Source organism: Lithobates pipiens, unplaced genomic scaffold (assembly GCF_037356315.1).
Source record: "Lithobates pipiens isolate NorthernLeopardFrog02 unplaced genomic scaffold, aLitPip1_a1.2 Scaffold_44, whole genome shotgun sequence".
Lineage (NCBI taxonomy): Eukaryota > Metazoa > Chordata > Amphibia > Anura > Ranidae > Lithobates > Lithobates pipiens.
The window spans coordinates 2,909,747-2,924,746 of NW_027507870.1; the positions used below are offsets into that span (position 1 = coordinate 2,909,747).

General features: G+C 51.3%; 1 protein-coding gene across 2 annotated transcripts in view; it reads left to right on the top strand.

Annotated features, from left to right (window-relative positions):
• LOC143956888 (uncharacterized) overlaps nt 1–15,000 on the top strand; it is a 72,551-nt gene that overhangs the window by 460 nt on the left and 57,091 nt on the right. Inside the window, exons 1-2 of one of the 2 annotated variants that reach the window (XM_077467051.1) lie at nt 1–117; nt 260–875. The exon at nt 1–117 is cut by the window's left edge and continues 460 nt beyond it. In XM_077467051.1, the coding sequence (XP_077323177.1) occupies nt 693–875 (183 nt within the window). In that variant the 5' untranslated portion in view covers nt 1–117; nt 260–692. Of the gene's footprint in view, nt 876–15,000 lie in introns of both variants that reach the window. The other variant, XM_077467050.1, reaches the window with a different exon arrangement.

Sequence of the window (15,000 nt, forward strand, 5' to 3'; positions counted from 1 at the left end):
GGTTTTAGGTGTCGGGGTCCTTCGAAGGTCCGTATCAAGTGTTTGGAGAGTCCATATTGGTTGCTGGGGGTCAGTTGGGGCTCCTTGTTGGGTGTAGGTGGTCAGTGTTGGGTGTAGGTGGTCGGTGTTGGGTGTAGGGGGTCGGTATTGGCTGTTGGGGGTCAGTCGGGCTCCTCGTTGGGTGTAGGTGGTCGGTGTTGGGTGTAGGGGGGTCAGTCGGGGCTCCTTGTTGGGTGTAGGTGGTCGGTGTTGGGTGTAGGGGCTGCGGTATTGGCTATTGGAGGCCAGTTGGCCTCCTTGTTGGGTGTAGGTGGTCGGTATAGGGGGTCGGTATTGGCTATTGGAGGTCAGTTGGCCTCCTTGTTGGGTGTAGGTGGTCGGTATTGGCTGTTGGGGGTCAGTCGGGCTCCTCGTTGGGTGTAGGGGGTCGGAATTGGCTGTTTGGGGGGGTCAGTTGGGCTTTGTATCGGACTTACGCAGGACAGACTGTGAAGTGCTAGGGGCCCCCATGTCTGGCGGGGCCGGGTCCCTCAGCCCCCCCTTTGTACATGCGGAGCAGATGTGGTGCAGTCCCTGGACGGATCCCTCCCCCGAGGAACGTTGCGGAGTGGCTCCTCCCCCCCATGTGAGGACCATGTGACCGGCCCACCCCTCTCTCCTTCCTCCCCGGGGAATGTCCGCACGTCTCTGATATGGAATTGGATGGAGATCCGGAGTCCGGGGCCCCCCATGGATGTAATCTGACCAGTCAAGGCTCCTTCCGCCTGCGGCCCTCCTCCTACCGGGCCCTCCGCAGCGCCGTCTCCAACTTGGCCCGCATCGACGACTTCTACTGCGAGAGGATCGGGACTGGCTTCTTCTCTGAGGTCTACAAGGTAGGACAATGATTGGACTGTGTTGTGTTCAGTACTGACAGCTGGGGCCCCTGGAACCTACCACAATGTATTGGGGCCCCCCAGGGACTTTTGCAATGCATTGCAGCTTCTGGTAGAGAAGTGGCGCCTCCGAGAACCTCTTACACTACATATGGGACCACCAGAGCCTCCCACAAAGCACTGGTGCCCCTAGAGCCTCTAAAAGTGTAGTGGGCCCCCCCCCCCAGGGCCATGCACAATGCCCCAAGACCCCTGTAGCCTCCTGCAGTGCAGTAGGGTCCACCAGGGCTTTGTACAATGTCCTAGGGCCCCCAGAGCCTCTTGCAAAGCATTTGAGAACCTCAAGCCTCCTGCCATGCACTGAGGTCCCCAGAGTCTCATCCAGTGTCCTAGGGCCCCCAGCGCTATCGGCAATGCATAGCCCCCCGCCAGCCTTACACAATACTCAGGGGACCCCAAAGACTCCTGCAGTGTACCTTGGCCCCCAGAGACTTGTCCAATGTCATAGGGCCCCCAGAGCCACCTGGAGCCCCCCCGGAGCCTTACACAATACCCAGGGGACCCAAAAGACTCCTGCAATTTACCTGGGCCCCTAGAAAGCCTTGCACAAAGTGATGGGGCCCCCAGAGTCTCGTGCATTGCTCTGGCCCATTGACTTGTATGGGATGGTGGTGGGCGGGGTCTGAGGGTTGTAGTGATACATTTCCTATACATTGTATCTGATGGATCCTCCTGTGTATCTCTATTGGGGGAGGGGGTTAAAACCTTTTTAGATGATAGACCCCTCTGTTTTTTGTTTTTATGGTTTACCACTGCCAGTGGGCGGGGTCACACACAGACCGCCGCTATGGAACGCTCAGATTTCGTACACAAAACGCTCACTGGACTCCAGAGAAGCCAAAAGTTAGATAGGACAGCTTTATGCGGGGGCGGGCACAGTGGGAGGTTTGATAGGACGGCTTTGTGCGGGGGCAGGCACAGTGTGAGGTTTGATAGGACGGCTTTGTGCGGGGGCGGGCACAGTGTGAGGTTTGATAGGGCGGCTTTGTGCGGGGGCGGGCACAGTGTGAGGTTTGATAGGACGGCTTTGTGCGGGGGCGGGCACAGTGTGAGTTTTGATAGCGCGGCTTTATGGGGGGGGCGGGGACAGTGTGATGGCGATCTGAACTCCTCATAATTGTCATGTAATGAGATGTGATCACTCAGCCAACTACAACTCTCATCATCAATAATTCACATAATCTCCCATATCCACACATCACCCACCGCCAATTTATCATACCCGCCCTTATTGTGGGGGGGGGGGGAGTTGGGTGTTCCTCTTCTGTACTACTGGGGTCACCTCCTCAGGGAGGTTAACTGTACTATGGGGTACTCTCCTGGTGGGGGGGGAGGGGGTCACTTGTACTATGGGGTCACCACCTGGTAGAGAATCACCAATATTATAGGGGTCACTACTTTGGAGGGATCACCTGTACTACTGGGGTCACCTCAGAGAGAATCGCCTGTACTACTGGGGTCACTATTTAAGAGGGGTCATCTGTATTACTGGGGGGTCTCTACCTAGGAGGGGGATCGCCTGGGCTACTGGGGGGGTCTCTACCTGGGAGGGGGATCGCCTGGGCTACTGGGGGGTCTCTACCTGGGAGGGGGATCGCCTGGGCTACTGGGGGGTATCTACCTGGGAGGGGGATCGCCTGGGCTACTGGGGGGTATCTACCTGGGAGGGGGATCGCCTGGGCTACTGGGGGGTCTCTACTTGGGAGGGGGTTTGCCTGTTCTGTTCTATGGAGGGTCACCTGTACTGTGGGGTTACAGCCTGGTATGGGGTCATCTGTACTATGGAGGTCCCTGTCTGCGAGGGGGTCAACTTCACTGAGGAGGCCACTCTCTGGCAGGAGGCTACCTGTACTATGGGGAGGGGGGGTCACTGTCTGACCGGTGGTCACTTTTACTATGGGGGTCAGTGTCTGGGAGAGGGTCATCTGTACTATTTGGTCACTATAGAAGAGGAGGTCACTGGTGGTCAGTGCCTGGTATGAGGTCACCTGTGCTCTGGTGGTCAGCGCCTGGTATGAGGTCACCTGTGCTCTGGTGGTTAGTGCCTGGTATGAGGTCACCTGTGCTCTGGTGGTCAGTGCCTGGTATGAGGTCACCTGTGCTCTGGTGGTCAGCGTCTGGTATGAGGTCACCTGTGCTCTGGTGGTCAGCGTCTGGTATGAGGTCACCTGTGCTCTGGTGGTCAGTGCCTGGTATGAGGTCACCTGTGCTCTGGTGGTCAGTGCCTGGTATGAGGTCACCTGTGCTCTGGTGGTCAGCGTCTGGTATGAGGTCACCTGTGCTCTGGTGGTCAGCGTCTGGTATGAGGTTACCTGTGCTCTGGTGGTCCAGTGCCTGGAATGAGGTCACCTGTGCTCTGGTGGTCAGTGCCTGGTATGGGGTCACCTGTTCTCTGGTGGTCAGCGCCTGGTATGAGGTCACCTGTTCTCTGGTGGTCAGCGCCTGGTATGAGGTCACCTGTGCTCTGGTGGTCAGCGCCTGGTATGAGGTCACCTGTGCTCTGGTGGTCAGCGCCTGGTATGAGGTCACCTGTGCTCTGGTGGTCAGCGCCTGGTATGGGGTCACCTGTGCTCTGGTGGTCAGCGCCTGGTATGGGGTCACCTGTGCTCTGGTGGTCAGCGCCTGGTATGGGGTCACCTGTGCTCTGGTGGTCAGCGCCTGGTATGGGGTCACCTGTGCTCTGGTGGTCAGCGCCTGGTATGGGGTCACCTGTGCTCTGGTGGTCAGCGCCTGGTATGGGGTCACCTGTGCTCTGGTGGTCAGCGCCTGGTATGGGGTCACCTGTGCTCTGGTGGTCAGCGCCTGGTATGGGGTCACCTGTGCTCTGGTGGTCAGCGCCTGGTATGGGGTCACCTGTGGTATGGGGTCACCTGTGCTCTGGTGGTCAGCGTCTGGTATGAGGTCACCTGTGCTCTGGTGGTCAGCGCCTGGTATGGGGTCACCTGTGCTCTGGTGGTCAGCGCCTGGTATGGGGTCACCTGTGCTCTGGTGGTCAGCGTCTGGTATGGGGTCACCTGTGGTATGGGGTCACCTGTGCTCTGGTGGTCAGCGTCTGGTATGAGGTCACCTGTGCTCTGGTGGTCAGCGTCTGGTATGGGGTCACCTGTGGTATGGGGTCACCTGTGCTCTGGTGGTCAGCGCCTGGTATGGGGTCACCTGTGCTCTGGTGGTCAGCGTCTGGTATGGGGTCACCTGTGGTATGGGGTCACCTGTGCTCTGGTGGTCAGCGTCTGGTATGAGGTCACCTGTGCTCTGGTGGTCAGCGCCTGGTATGAGGTCACCTGTGATATGGGGTCACCTGTGCTCTGGTGGTCAGCGCCTGGTATGAGGTCACCTGTGGTATGGGGTCACCTGTGCTCTGGTGGTCAGCGCCTGGTATGGGGTCACCTGTGGTATGGGGTCACCTGTGCTCTGGTGGTCAGCGTCTGGAATGAGGTCACCTGTGCTCTGGTGGTCAGCGTCTGGAATGAGGTCACCTGTGCTCTGGTGGTCAGCGCCTGGTATGAGGTCACCTGTACTATTGTGTTTACAGCCTGAAAAGAAGTCACCTGTATGGGAGGAGTCACCACATACTGTCCTATAAAGCCGGACGGTAAACTGTCATCTCATTTTACTAGACTCTTCGGCATCTGGCACACACCCGATAATCGCCTCTTATGATTCCTCTTCTCATTTACATTTATGGCCGGGATGTCACCCAACAAAACCTTTTATTACTATGGAATGAGGTCATCCAAACTCTACAGCTCCATATACATTACACACACTGCTCACAACATCCATCTGTAGTCCCGATCCCTCCACAGCCCTGATCCCTCCTTCCAAACCCCTTTTGTATCTGATTGTACGGACATGGTTGAGAAGATCCCTCCATACATTGGTCGGGGTCTGCACCTCTCATTACACTGAAGGGTGATGCTCCATCTCCTCCTTGTGTGCTCATTGACTTGCCTGGTGACAGGTTCTCTTCACCTCCCTTGAGGAGGACAGCGCCGGCCTGGTGGTACGATACCCATGGTGGGGGAGGCGGTGAGAGTCATGTCATGTGATGTGGAGTGTGTGCTCTGCGGATCAGTGCTGCAAATAACGGTTATTCTAATCTGATAATCTTATTAAAGCTTCTGAGCGAGTCTCGTGATGGCTGTAGAGCTTCCTGTAAATGACGGGAGGGGGTTGGGGGGAGTCTGGTGATTATTCATCTTTTATTAACCAATATTTGTAGAGTTTCCTCCACCACAGACCTGGACCTCCTCCATTACTGTCATGTGTGCCGACACACAAACTTGGACCAGCACCCCAGTGTGCGGGACTTTAGGCCCTGACAGACCTGCAGCCACCAGAGGGCAATACTGGCGCTAGGATGGCCAGAAGGTGATGGTGGCGCTAGGATGGCCAGAAGGTGATGGTGGCACTTAGATGGTCAGAAGGTGATGGTGGCACTTAGATGGTCAGAAGGTGATGGTGGCACTTAGATGGTCAGAAGGTGATGGTGGCACTCAGATGGTCAGAAGGTGATGGTGGCACTCAGATGGTCAGAGAACCTTAGCAACACTAGAACAAGCGGAGGGTGACATCGGCACTTGGAGGGTCAGACAGCGACGCTCAGAGCATTGGAGGACAAAGTTGTCACTGATGGCTGGAGGATGTTAGTAGGCACTAGTGACACTTGGAGGGTCAGATGACAACGGTGCCGGTCAGAGGGCATTAGATGGTTGGAGGACAATGGGGAAGCTCAAATGGTTGGAGGGCGATGGGGATGCTCCAGATGGTTGTCAGGGTGATAGGGGGGAATGCTCTGATTTCTAGGGCGACAGGGGGGGCTCTGATGGTTGCTAGGGCTACGTGAGATGCTGTTAGCCAGATGATCAGAAGAGCTGGTTAAGGCTGATGTTCTCAAAGGGTTACGTACCGTGCTCATGGAGGCCCATCGTTTATCAGTTGATGTAAAAATAGGAGCTCTAGGAACCTTTTCTGTTAGTAGATTTTTAAAGTACAGACCATTCATAGGAATATTGCAATTTAGACATGGGGCCATCCATAGGAATTGTGCAGGCTTATAACGCCCACCAAGAGCACCACAGGACATCCATAGGAGTGGTGCACACCAGGCAAAGGGCTGTCCAAAGGAATGGTGGAGACTCATGGTGGCCCCCAGCCATCAAGAGAAATGTGAAACTGTCTAAGAATATTGCATGCTTATGGTGGCGTCCGGCCAACCAGAGGAGTACTGACCATCCGTAGGCATGGTGTATACTCATGGCAGCCCCCCAGCCAACCAGAGGAGTATGGACCATCCATAGGAATGGTGTATACTCATGGCAGCCCCCCAGCCAACCAGAGGAGTATGGACCATCCATAGGAATGGTGTCTACTCATGGCAGCCCCCCAGCCAACCAGAGGAGTATGGACCATCCATAGGAATGGTGTCTACTCATGGTAGCCAACCAGAGGAGTATGGACCATCCATAGGAATGGTGTCTACTCATGGTAGCCAACCAGAGGAGTATGGACCATCCATAGGAATGGTGTCTACTCATGGCAGCCAACCAGAGGAGTATGGACCATCCATAGGAATGGTGTCTACTCATGGCAGCCAACCAGAGGAGTACGGAACATCCATAGGAATGGTGTCTACTCATGGCAGCCAACCAGAGGAGTATGGACCATCCATAGGAATGGTGTCTACTCGTGGCAGCCAACCAGAGGAGTATGGACCATCCATAGGAATGGTGTCTACTCGTGGCAGCCAACCAGAGGAGTATGGACCATCCATAGGAATGGTGTCTACTCATGGCAGCCAACCAGAGGAGTATGGACCATCCATAGGAATGGTGTCTACTCATGGCAGCCAACCAGAGGAGTATGGACCATCCATAGGAATGGTGTCTACTCATGGCAGCCAACCAGAGGAGTATGGACCATCCATAGGAATGGTGCATTTTCAAGGTGTTCTTCAGCCATCCAAAGGAGTAGGTGCCATCAGTGGGAATGGTGCCTATTCATAGTTGGGCTCTCGGTCATTCAGAGGAGTCTGGATTGTTCATTGAAATAGTGCACATGGATAGCAGCCACCCAAAGGAGTAGAGGACCAGTCATAGGAATGGTGCATACTCATGGTGGCCCCCAGTCATTCAGAGGAGTCTGACCTTTTTGTAGAAATGGTGCACACTGATGGCAACCGCAAGCCACCCAGAGGAGTACAGACCATCTATAGGAATGTGCACACTAAGCACAGGGCTGTCTATAGGCATGGTGGTCCCCATTCATCCAGTGGAGTAGAGACCATTCATAGGAATGGTGCACATCTTCGAGGGCCCCGATGACGGTATTCACCTTTTGTAAGGCGGTGTGCGTCGTCTACCATGGACACACCACCATGAAGGTGCGTATTTATCTAGATGGCTGCCATTCAGAGGTAGTGGGGTTTAATCGACAGTCTCGCTAAAAGTGGAGTTGTCCTTTAAGTGCCTTTTTAGCACCTTTAGGCAGTTCTAGCTGGCAGATGTTGGCAGGTCAATGATCAGCACTGCAGGGTACGCCTTGTACCCTGAGACTAAAAAGGAACGCTCGTGTACCAGGCGTTTTCCGGTGATGGGCAATGTTGGAGGACGGTGCACAACACACACACCTGCCCAGTCTCTGCCGTCTGCGAGGCTCCGGGAATAAGACGTCTCTTTGTTTTAGTCCGGTCAGTGAGATCCCGCTGTGCGTCCTGTAATCCGGCCTCGCTGACTCAGCGTGACAGCTGCCGCGCGCAATCACCCCCCTACCTAGGACTGGAGCCAGACACGGCTCCTTCCGTACAGCCCTATGGTATAGGTTCCACGTTGCCGGTGACAGGTGAACTCCCATTTGTCGGTTGTAATCTCCCGTCAGTGCAGCTCTAATAATTGTATACATCATTATGTTACATTCTATAAATACACGCCATACAAGTCCCTGAACGGGACCTGGTGTTCTGCCTCTATACAGCAGAGCCCGGGCTGGGACAGGGAGAAGCAGCACAAGGAAGTGCCTTGAAAAAGTATTCATACCCCTTGACATTTCCCACATTTTGTCATGTTGCAACCAAAAGCGTAAATGTATTTTATTTGAATTTTATGTGATAGACCAACACAAAGTGGCTCATAATTGTGAAGTGGAAGGAAAATGATTTTCAAAGTTTTTTTTTTTACAAATATGTGAAAAGTGTGGGGGGCATTTGTATGGCGCCCCCCGGAGTCAATACTTTGTAGAACCCCCTTTCTCTGCAATTACAGCTGCAAGTCTTTTTGGGGGTGTCTCTACCAGCTTTGCACATCTAGAGAGGACATTTCTGCCCATTCTTCTTCTTTGTAAAATATCTCAAGTTCTGTCAGGTTGGATGGAGAGCGTCTGTGATCAGCAATTTTCAAGTCTTGCCACAGATCCTCAACGTGATTTAGGTCTGGACTGTGACTGGGCCATTCTGACACATGAATATGCTTTGATGTAAACCATTCCATTGTAGCTCTGGCTGGATGTTTCGGGTCGTTGTCCTGCTGGAAGGTGAACCTCCTCCCCGGTCTCAAGTCTTTTCCAGACTCCAACAGGTTTTCTTCTAAGATTGTCCTGCATTTGTCTCCATCCATCTTCCCATCAACTCTGACCAGCTTCCCTGTCCCTGCTGAAGAAAAGCATCCCCACCACATGATGCTGCCACCACCATGTCTCACGGTGGGGATGGTGTGTTCGGGGTGATGTGCAGTGTTAGTTTTCCCCACACATAGCGTTTTGCTTTTAGGCCAAAAGGTTCAATTTTGGTCTCATCTGACCAGATCACCTTCTTCCACATGTTTGCTGCCCCCTCCTCCACATGGCTTCTCACAAACTACAAACAGGACTTCTTATGACTTTCTTTCACCAATGTCTTTCTTCTTGTCACTCTTCCATAAAGGGCAGATTTGTGGAGAGACGACTAATAGTTGTCCTGTGGACAGATTCTCCCCCCTGAGCTGTGGATCTCTGCAGCTCCTCCAGAGTCACCATGGACCTCTTGGCTGCATCTCTGGATGCTCTACTTGCCCGGCTTGTTGACTGGACGACCATGTCTTGGTAGGGTTGCAGTTGTGCCATACTCTTTCCATTTTCGGATGATGGATTGAGCAGAGCTCCGTGAGATGTTCAAAGCTTGGGAGATCTTTTTTTATAACCTAACCCTGCTTTATACTTCTCCACAACGTTATCCCTGACCTGCCTGGTGTGTTCCTTGGGCCTTCATGTTGCTGTTTTGTTCACTGAGGTTCTCTAACAAACTCCTGAGGGCTTCACAGAACAGCTGTATTTATACTGAGATTAAATTGCACACAGGTGGACTCTATTTACTAATTAGGTGACTTCTGAAGGCAATTGTCTCCACTAGATTTCAGTTAGGGGGTATCAGAGTAAAGGGGGCTGAATGCAAATACCCCCCCCCCCCCCCCACACTTTTCACATATTTATTTGTAAAACATGTTGAAAACCATTTTATTATTTTTCCTTCTGCTTCACAACTATGTGGCCACTTTTGTGTTGGTCTATCGCATAAAATCCCAATAAAATACATTTTACGTTTTTGGCTGTAACATAATGTGGAAGATGTCAAGGGGTATGAATACTTTTTCAAGGCACTGTATGTTCTGACAAGAAGCTTGCTAATAGGAGGAGAGGGCAGAGTCACAATAAGATGAGCATGTCTAGTCACTGACTGGGTGACCTGGGCTCAGAGGAGGCGGGTTGAATAATGCTAGCCGTCATCCTGAGGACTTCTAGTGGCAGAAAAGAAGCAGGGGGCCATCTCTAGACTGAAGATAATATTGCAGCTCAAACCAGCTTTATTATTTTTCCCTTTTTTATGTTGATATTGTGGATGGAGTTCTGTTTTTATTATGGAACGCCAGACAGAATTTTTTTTTTTCTGTTCAGTTTGGATGGAGTAGAAAAGCGTTGGGACCTCTGTCAGATTTTTTTTCACTGCTCGTGTCCCCGGTGGGGAGAGTGTCCTTCACTTCCTGTCCTGGTGACACAATTTTCCCCTTTTTTTTTTTTTATGTGGTATATCCTCCCCCCACATAGAACTGGAAAGGGTTCCTTAGTAACGCCAGGACAGGAAGAGAGTAAATCTCCCCAGTGGGGACACAGACAGATAAAAGCCTGACAGAATTTCCAGTCCTTCCTATTTTTAAAATTTAGAGGCCTTCTGATCTACACACTTCAGATGAGGGGTTTGATGGCTGTTCATTCATAAAGAAAATTCCGCCCTCTACAGGCCACACATACACTTTGTGAGGATTGTACTGACCACCCCTCCGCACCGTTCCCCCGGTTCCCCTTCTGTGGATGCAAGGGCAGGTAGGCCGGGCACTTCCTAAACACTCAGCGGAGGGAGTTGCGGAGTCTGTACAAATCATCGGGAAGTGACATTGAGGTCCATAGACCTGTTGCCCGGTGGATTGGCGGAGTGTGCGCCATGTCACCAAGCTTTTCAGGGGGGCTCATGGTTGGGTTAGAAAGCTCGATAAATATGGAGATGTGTGGCGGGTGGATTGGTACATCATCTCGCCTTGCTTTTGGAGAGTTCCAATAGTTGGGTGAAGAAGTTCAAAGAACATGGGACCTGTGTTGTGAGTGAATTGGTTCAATGTACACCATCTCACCAGCTGTTGGGGCCAGTCGTTGGGTGAGGAAGCCATAAAAAAAATACAAAATTGCATGTATACTGGGTGGATTGGTACAATGTATACCTTCCCGTTTATGGAAGCCAAGGGTTGAGGGAGGAAGCTCAATAATTGTGGACATGGATGTGTGCCGAGTGAATTGGTACAATGTATACATCTCACCTAGCTGTTCGTGGGGCCCATGGTTGGATGTGGAAGCCTAAAAAAACATAGATGTGGATTGGTACAATGTACGCCATCTTACCTTCTGTTCAGGAGGCCAGTGGTTGGGTGAGGGAGATCAATAAACGTGGTCATGTACTGGCCGAATCGGTACAATGTACGCCATCTTACCTTCTGTTCAGGAGGCCAGTGGTTGGGTGAGGAAGATCAATAAACGTGGTCATGTACTGGCCGAATCGGTACAATGTACGCCATCTTACCTTCTGTTCAGGAGGCCAGTGGTTGGGTGAGGGAGATCAATAAACGTGGTCATGTACTGGCTGAATCGGTACAATGTACGCCATCTTACCTTCTGTTCAGGAGGCCAGTGGTTGGGTGAGAGAGATCAATAAACGTGGTCATGTACTGGGGCGAATGGGTACAATGTACGCCATCTTGCCTTGCTGTTGGGGAAGACTCATGTCTGGGCCAGAAAGCTCTACGAATATTGACATGTGTACCAGACAGGTTGGTACAATGTGTACCATCTAGTCAGCTGTTAGGCGGGCCCATAGTTGGGTCAGAAAGCTTGAAATACATTGACGTGCGCCATGCGCATTGGTATAACGTCTAATCTAGCTGTTGGGGGACCGGTGGGGCGTGCCAGGTGGCCATCTTGTCTTGCTGTTGGAGAGGTCAATGGTTGGGTGGAGAAGCTCAAACAGACATGTAATGGGCACAATGATAAAATGTACACAATCTCATTAGCTGTTGGAGGGGCCAATGGTTGGTGCGAGGAAGCTCAATAAACATGGAGATATATGTTGGGCTCATTGGTACAATGTACACCATCTTATTTTGCTGTCGGAGGAGAAAGTGGTTGGATCAGGAAGCTACATAAATATGGACATGTGTACCAACCTGTCTGGTACACATGTAACCATCTTACCAGCTGTTTGTGGGGCTCATGGTTGGATCAGAAAGCTTGAAACACATTGACTTTTGTTCTGGGCGCATTGGTACAATGGAATACAATGTACATCATCTTACTTTGCTGTTGGAGAGGTCAGTAGTTGGGTGAAGAAGCCCAATAAACATGGACATGTGTACTCGGTGAATCAGTACAATGTGCGCCATTTTGCCTTGCTGTTGGGACAGAAATCCCCGTTAAATGTGGTGAGGCAGCTGAATAAATATAGACGTGTACCAGATAGGTTGTTACAATGTATACCATCTCACCAGCTGATGGTGGGGCTGTTAGCTTGAAACACACTGACATGTGTGCCAGGCACATTGGTGCAGCGTACAACCTCTTATCCAGCTGTTGGGGGACCTGTGGTGGGTGCCAGGTGGATTGGTACAATGTACCCCATCTTGCCTTGCTGTTGGAGAGGCCAGTGGTTGGATGAGAAAGCTTAGTAAACACGGATGTGTGCGCTAGGTGGATTGGTGCAATGTATACCATCTTACCTGGCTGTTGGTGGGGCCCATGGTTGGGTGAGAAATTTTGATAAACGTGAACACGTGTGCTAGGCACATTGCCAAATTCATACCATCTCACCTAGCCGTTGGAGGGACTAGTGCTTGGGTGAGGAAGCTCACTAAACATGGACATGTGTACTGGGTGAATCGGTATGATGTATACCATCTCACCAACTGTCGGGGGCCCGTGGTTGGGTTAGAAAGCTTGATACACATGGACACATGTGTCGGGCGCATTGGTACAACGTGTCACGTCTTATCTAGATGTTGGTGGGACCCATGGTTGGGTCAGAAAGCTCAAAAAACATGAATGTGAGTGCCGGCCAGATTGGTATAACGCATGTCATCTTGCCTAGCTTTTGGTGGGGCCAGAAGGCTTGATGAACATGTGTGGCGGGTGGATTGGTACAATGTGCACTGTTCCACTAGCTATTGGGTCAGACATGCCCGTTGGATGTCCCCCTTTTTTTGAAGGCTGGATTGACCGGTACCGGTGACCTTAAGCCTCAGTTCACACTAACTGATCATTGCGCTGCTTGTAGTCATCTGACCGGCCAGTCGTTGCGCTGCTTGTAGTCATCTGACCGGCCAGTCGTTGCGCTGCTTGTAGTCATCTGACCGGCCAGTCGTTGCGCTGCTTGTAGTCATCTGACCGGCCAGTCGTTGCGCTGCTTGTAGTCATCTGACCGGCCAGTCGTTGCGCTGCTTGTAGTCATCTGACCGGCCAGTCGTTGCGCTGCTTGTAGTCATCTGACCGGCCAGTCGTTGCGCTGCTTGTAGTCATCTGACCGGCCAGTTGTTGCGCTGCTTGTAGTCATCTGACCGGCCAGTCGTTGCGCTGCTTGTAGTCATCTGACCGGCCAGTCGTTGCGCTGCTTGTAGTCATCTGACCGGCCAGTCGTTGCGCTGCTTGTAGTCATCTGACCGGCCAGTCGTTGCGCTGCTTGTAGTCATTGGAACGTTTGACTACAGTGCGGTTTCTTTTATAGACCCAGTCACTAATTTTTAAATAATTCTATGATAATGGGGTTTCTTTTTATAATTAATGAAGACAAAGCAGACCTGTGACAGTACTGTAGGGAAACCTTAGAAATTGTGTCTGAGAATAGCGAGCACTACTGTAGGTGTGTGTGTGTGTGTGTGTGTGTGTGTGTGTGTGGTCACCGCTCCCCATCCCGGCAGCGATCTCTCTGGTTTTCGTCTCCGTTCAGCTGACAGAGGAACTGAAAGTTTTTAATGCAGCAGCTGACGGCCGCAGATGACTTTCAGGTCCTGGAGGGGGAGGAATCGGACGCATCCGTGGAGGGTGAAGAATAAACCCGGCCTTGTGCTTCGCATCGTTGTCATGTTGGAAAGTCCAAGTGTGTCATATGCACAGCTTTCGGGCTGATGAATACAAATTTCCCCCAATATTTCCTGATGAGCTGAAATAATCTTTTCAATGAAATGTTGACAAAATTTCCTGTGTCGGTGTAGCTCGCAACGACCCACCTCTAATCTTCCCGGTATGGATGATGTACCTCTCTTCATAGGCTTTACTGACTCCCCTCCAAACCTAGCGTTTTACGGCTGATCACTTTCCAGTTTTTTTTTTTTTTTTTTGGTCTCATCACTACAAATATTTCAGTATTTTCAGTTTTGAGGCTTCTCCAGGCCCTGTAGCGGCCATCAGAATTTTCCTGACCTCAACGTCATTGAGCCACAATGGGCAGACCCCCAAACATGAGGATCATGGTGCGTCACATTTGGGACTTTCCAACATAACAATCTGAACCATAAGGTCAAGTCAACTCTTCGGGTGGCCAGGGTTCTGGAGTGGCCATCAAAATCTCACGACCTCATCATCATTGAGCCTCTTTGGGGAGATTTCAAATATCTTTTTGGTTGTCTTGTAGGATCTTGATATTTGAAATCTCCCCAAAGAGGCTCAATGATGATGAGGTCATGAGATTTTGATGGCCACTCCAGAACCCTGGCCACCCGAAGAGTTGGAGTGGCCATCAAAATCTCACGACCTCATCATCATTGAGCCTCTTTGGGGAGATTTCAAATATCTTTTTGGTTGTCTTGTAGGATCTTGATATTTGAAATCTCCCCAAAGAGGCTCAATGATGATGAGGTCATGAGATTTTGATGGCCACTCCAGAACCCTGGCCACCCGAAGAGTTGGAGTGGCCATCAAAATCTCACGACCTCATCATCATTGAGCCTCTTTGGGGAGATTTCAAATATCTTTTTGGTTGTCTTGTAGGATCTTGATATTTGAAATCTCCCCAAAGAGGCTCAATGATGATGAGGTCATGAGATTTTGATGGCCACTCCAGAACCCTGGCCACCGAAGAGTTGACTTGACTTTATGGTTTAGATTGTTGTCATGTTGGAAAGTCCCAAATGTGACCCACCATGATCCTCATGTTTGGGGTCTGCCCGTTGTGGCTCAATGATGTTGAGGTCAGGAAAATTCTGATGGCCGCTCCAGAACCCTAGCCACTGAAGAGTTGACTTATTCTTATGTTCTCAGATCATTGTCATGTTGGAAAGTCCAAGTGTGCCCCATGTGTAGCTTCCGTGCTGAAGAACGCCAATGTTTTTTGCTATATGCACCTCGCCTAGTGTTTTGACAAAATACCCATCTGTCATTGTAGCTCGCACAATTCCATGGGCAGCGATCTCCACTTCGTTCTTCACCGGAGGAATAGTCTGCTTCTCCATCTTGATGTCTCCTCTCCATAAATAGTGCTAGGATCGTAACCATAAAGCTCACTTTT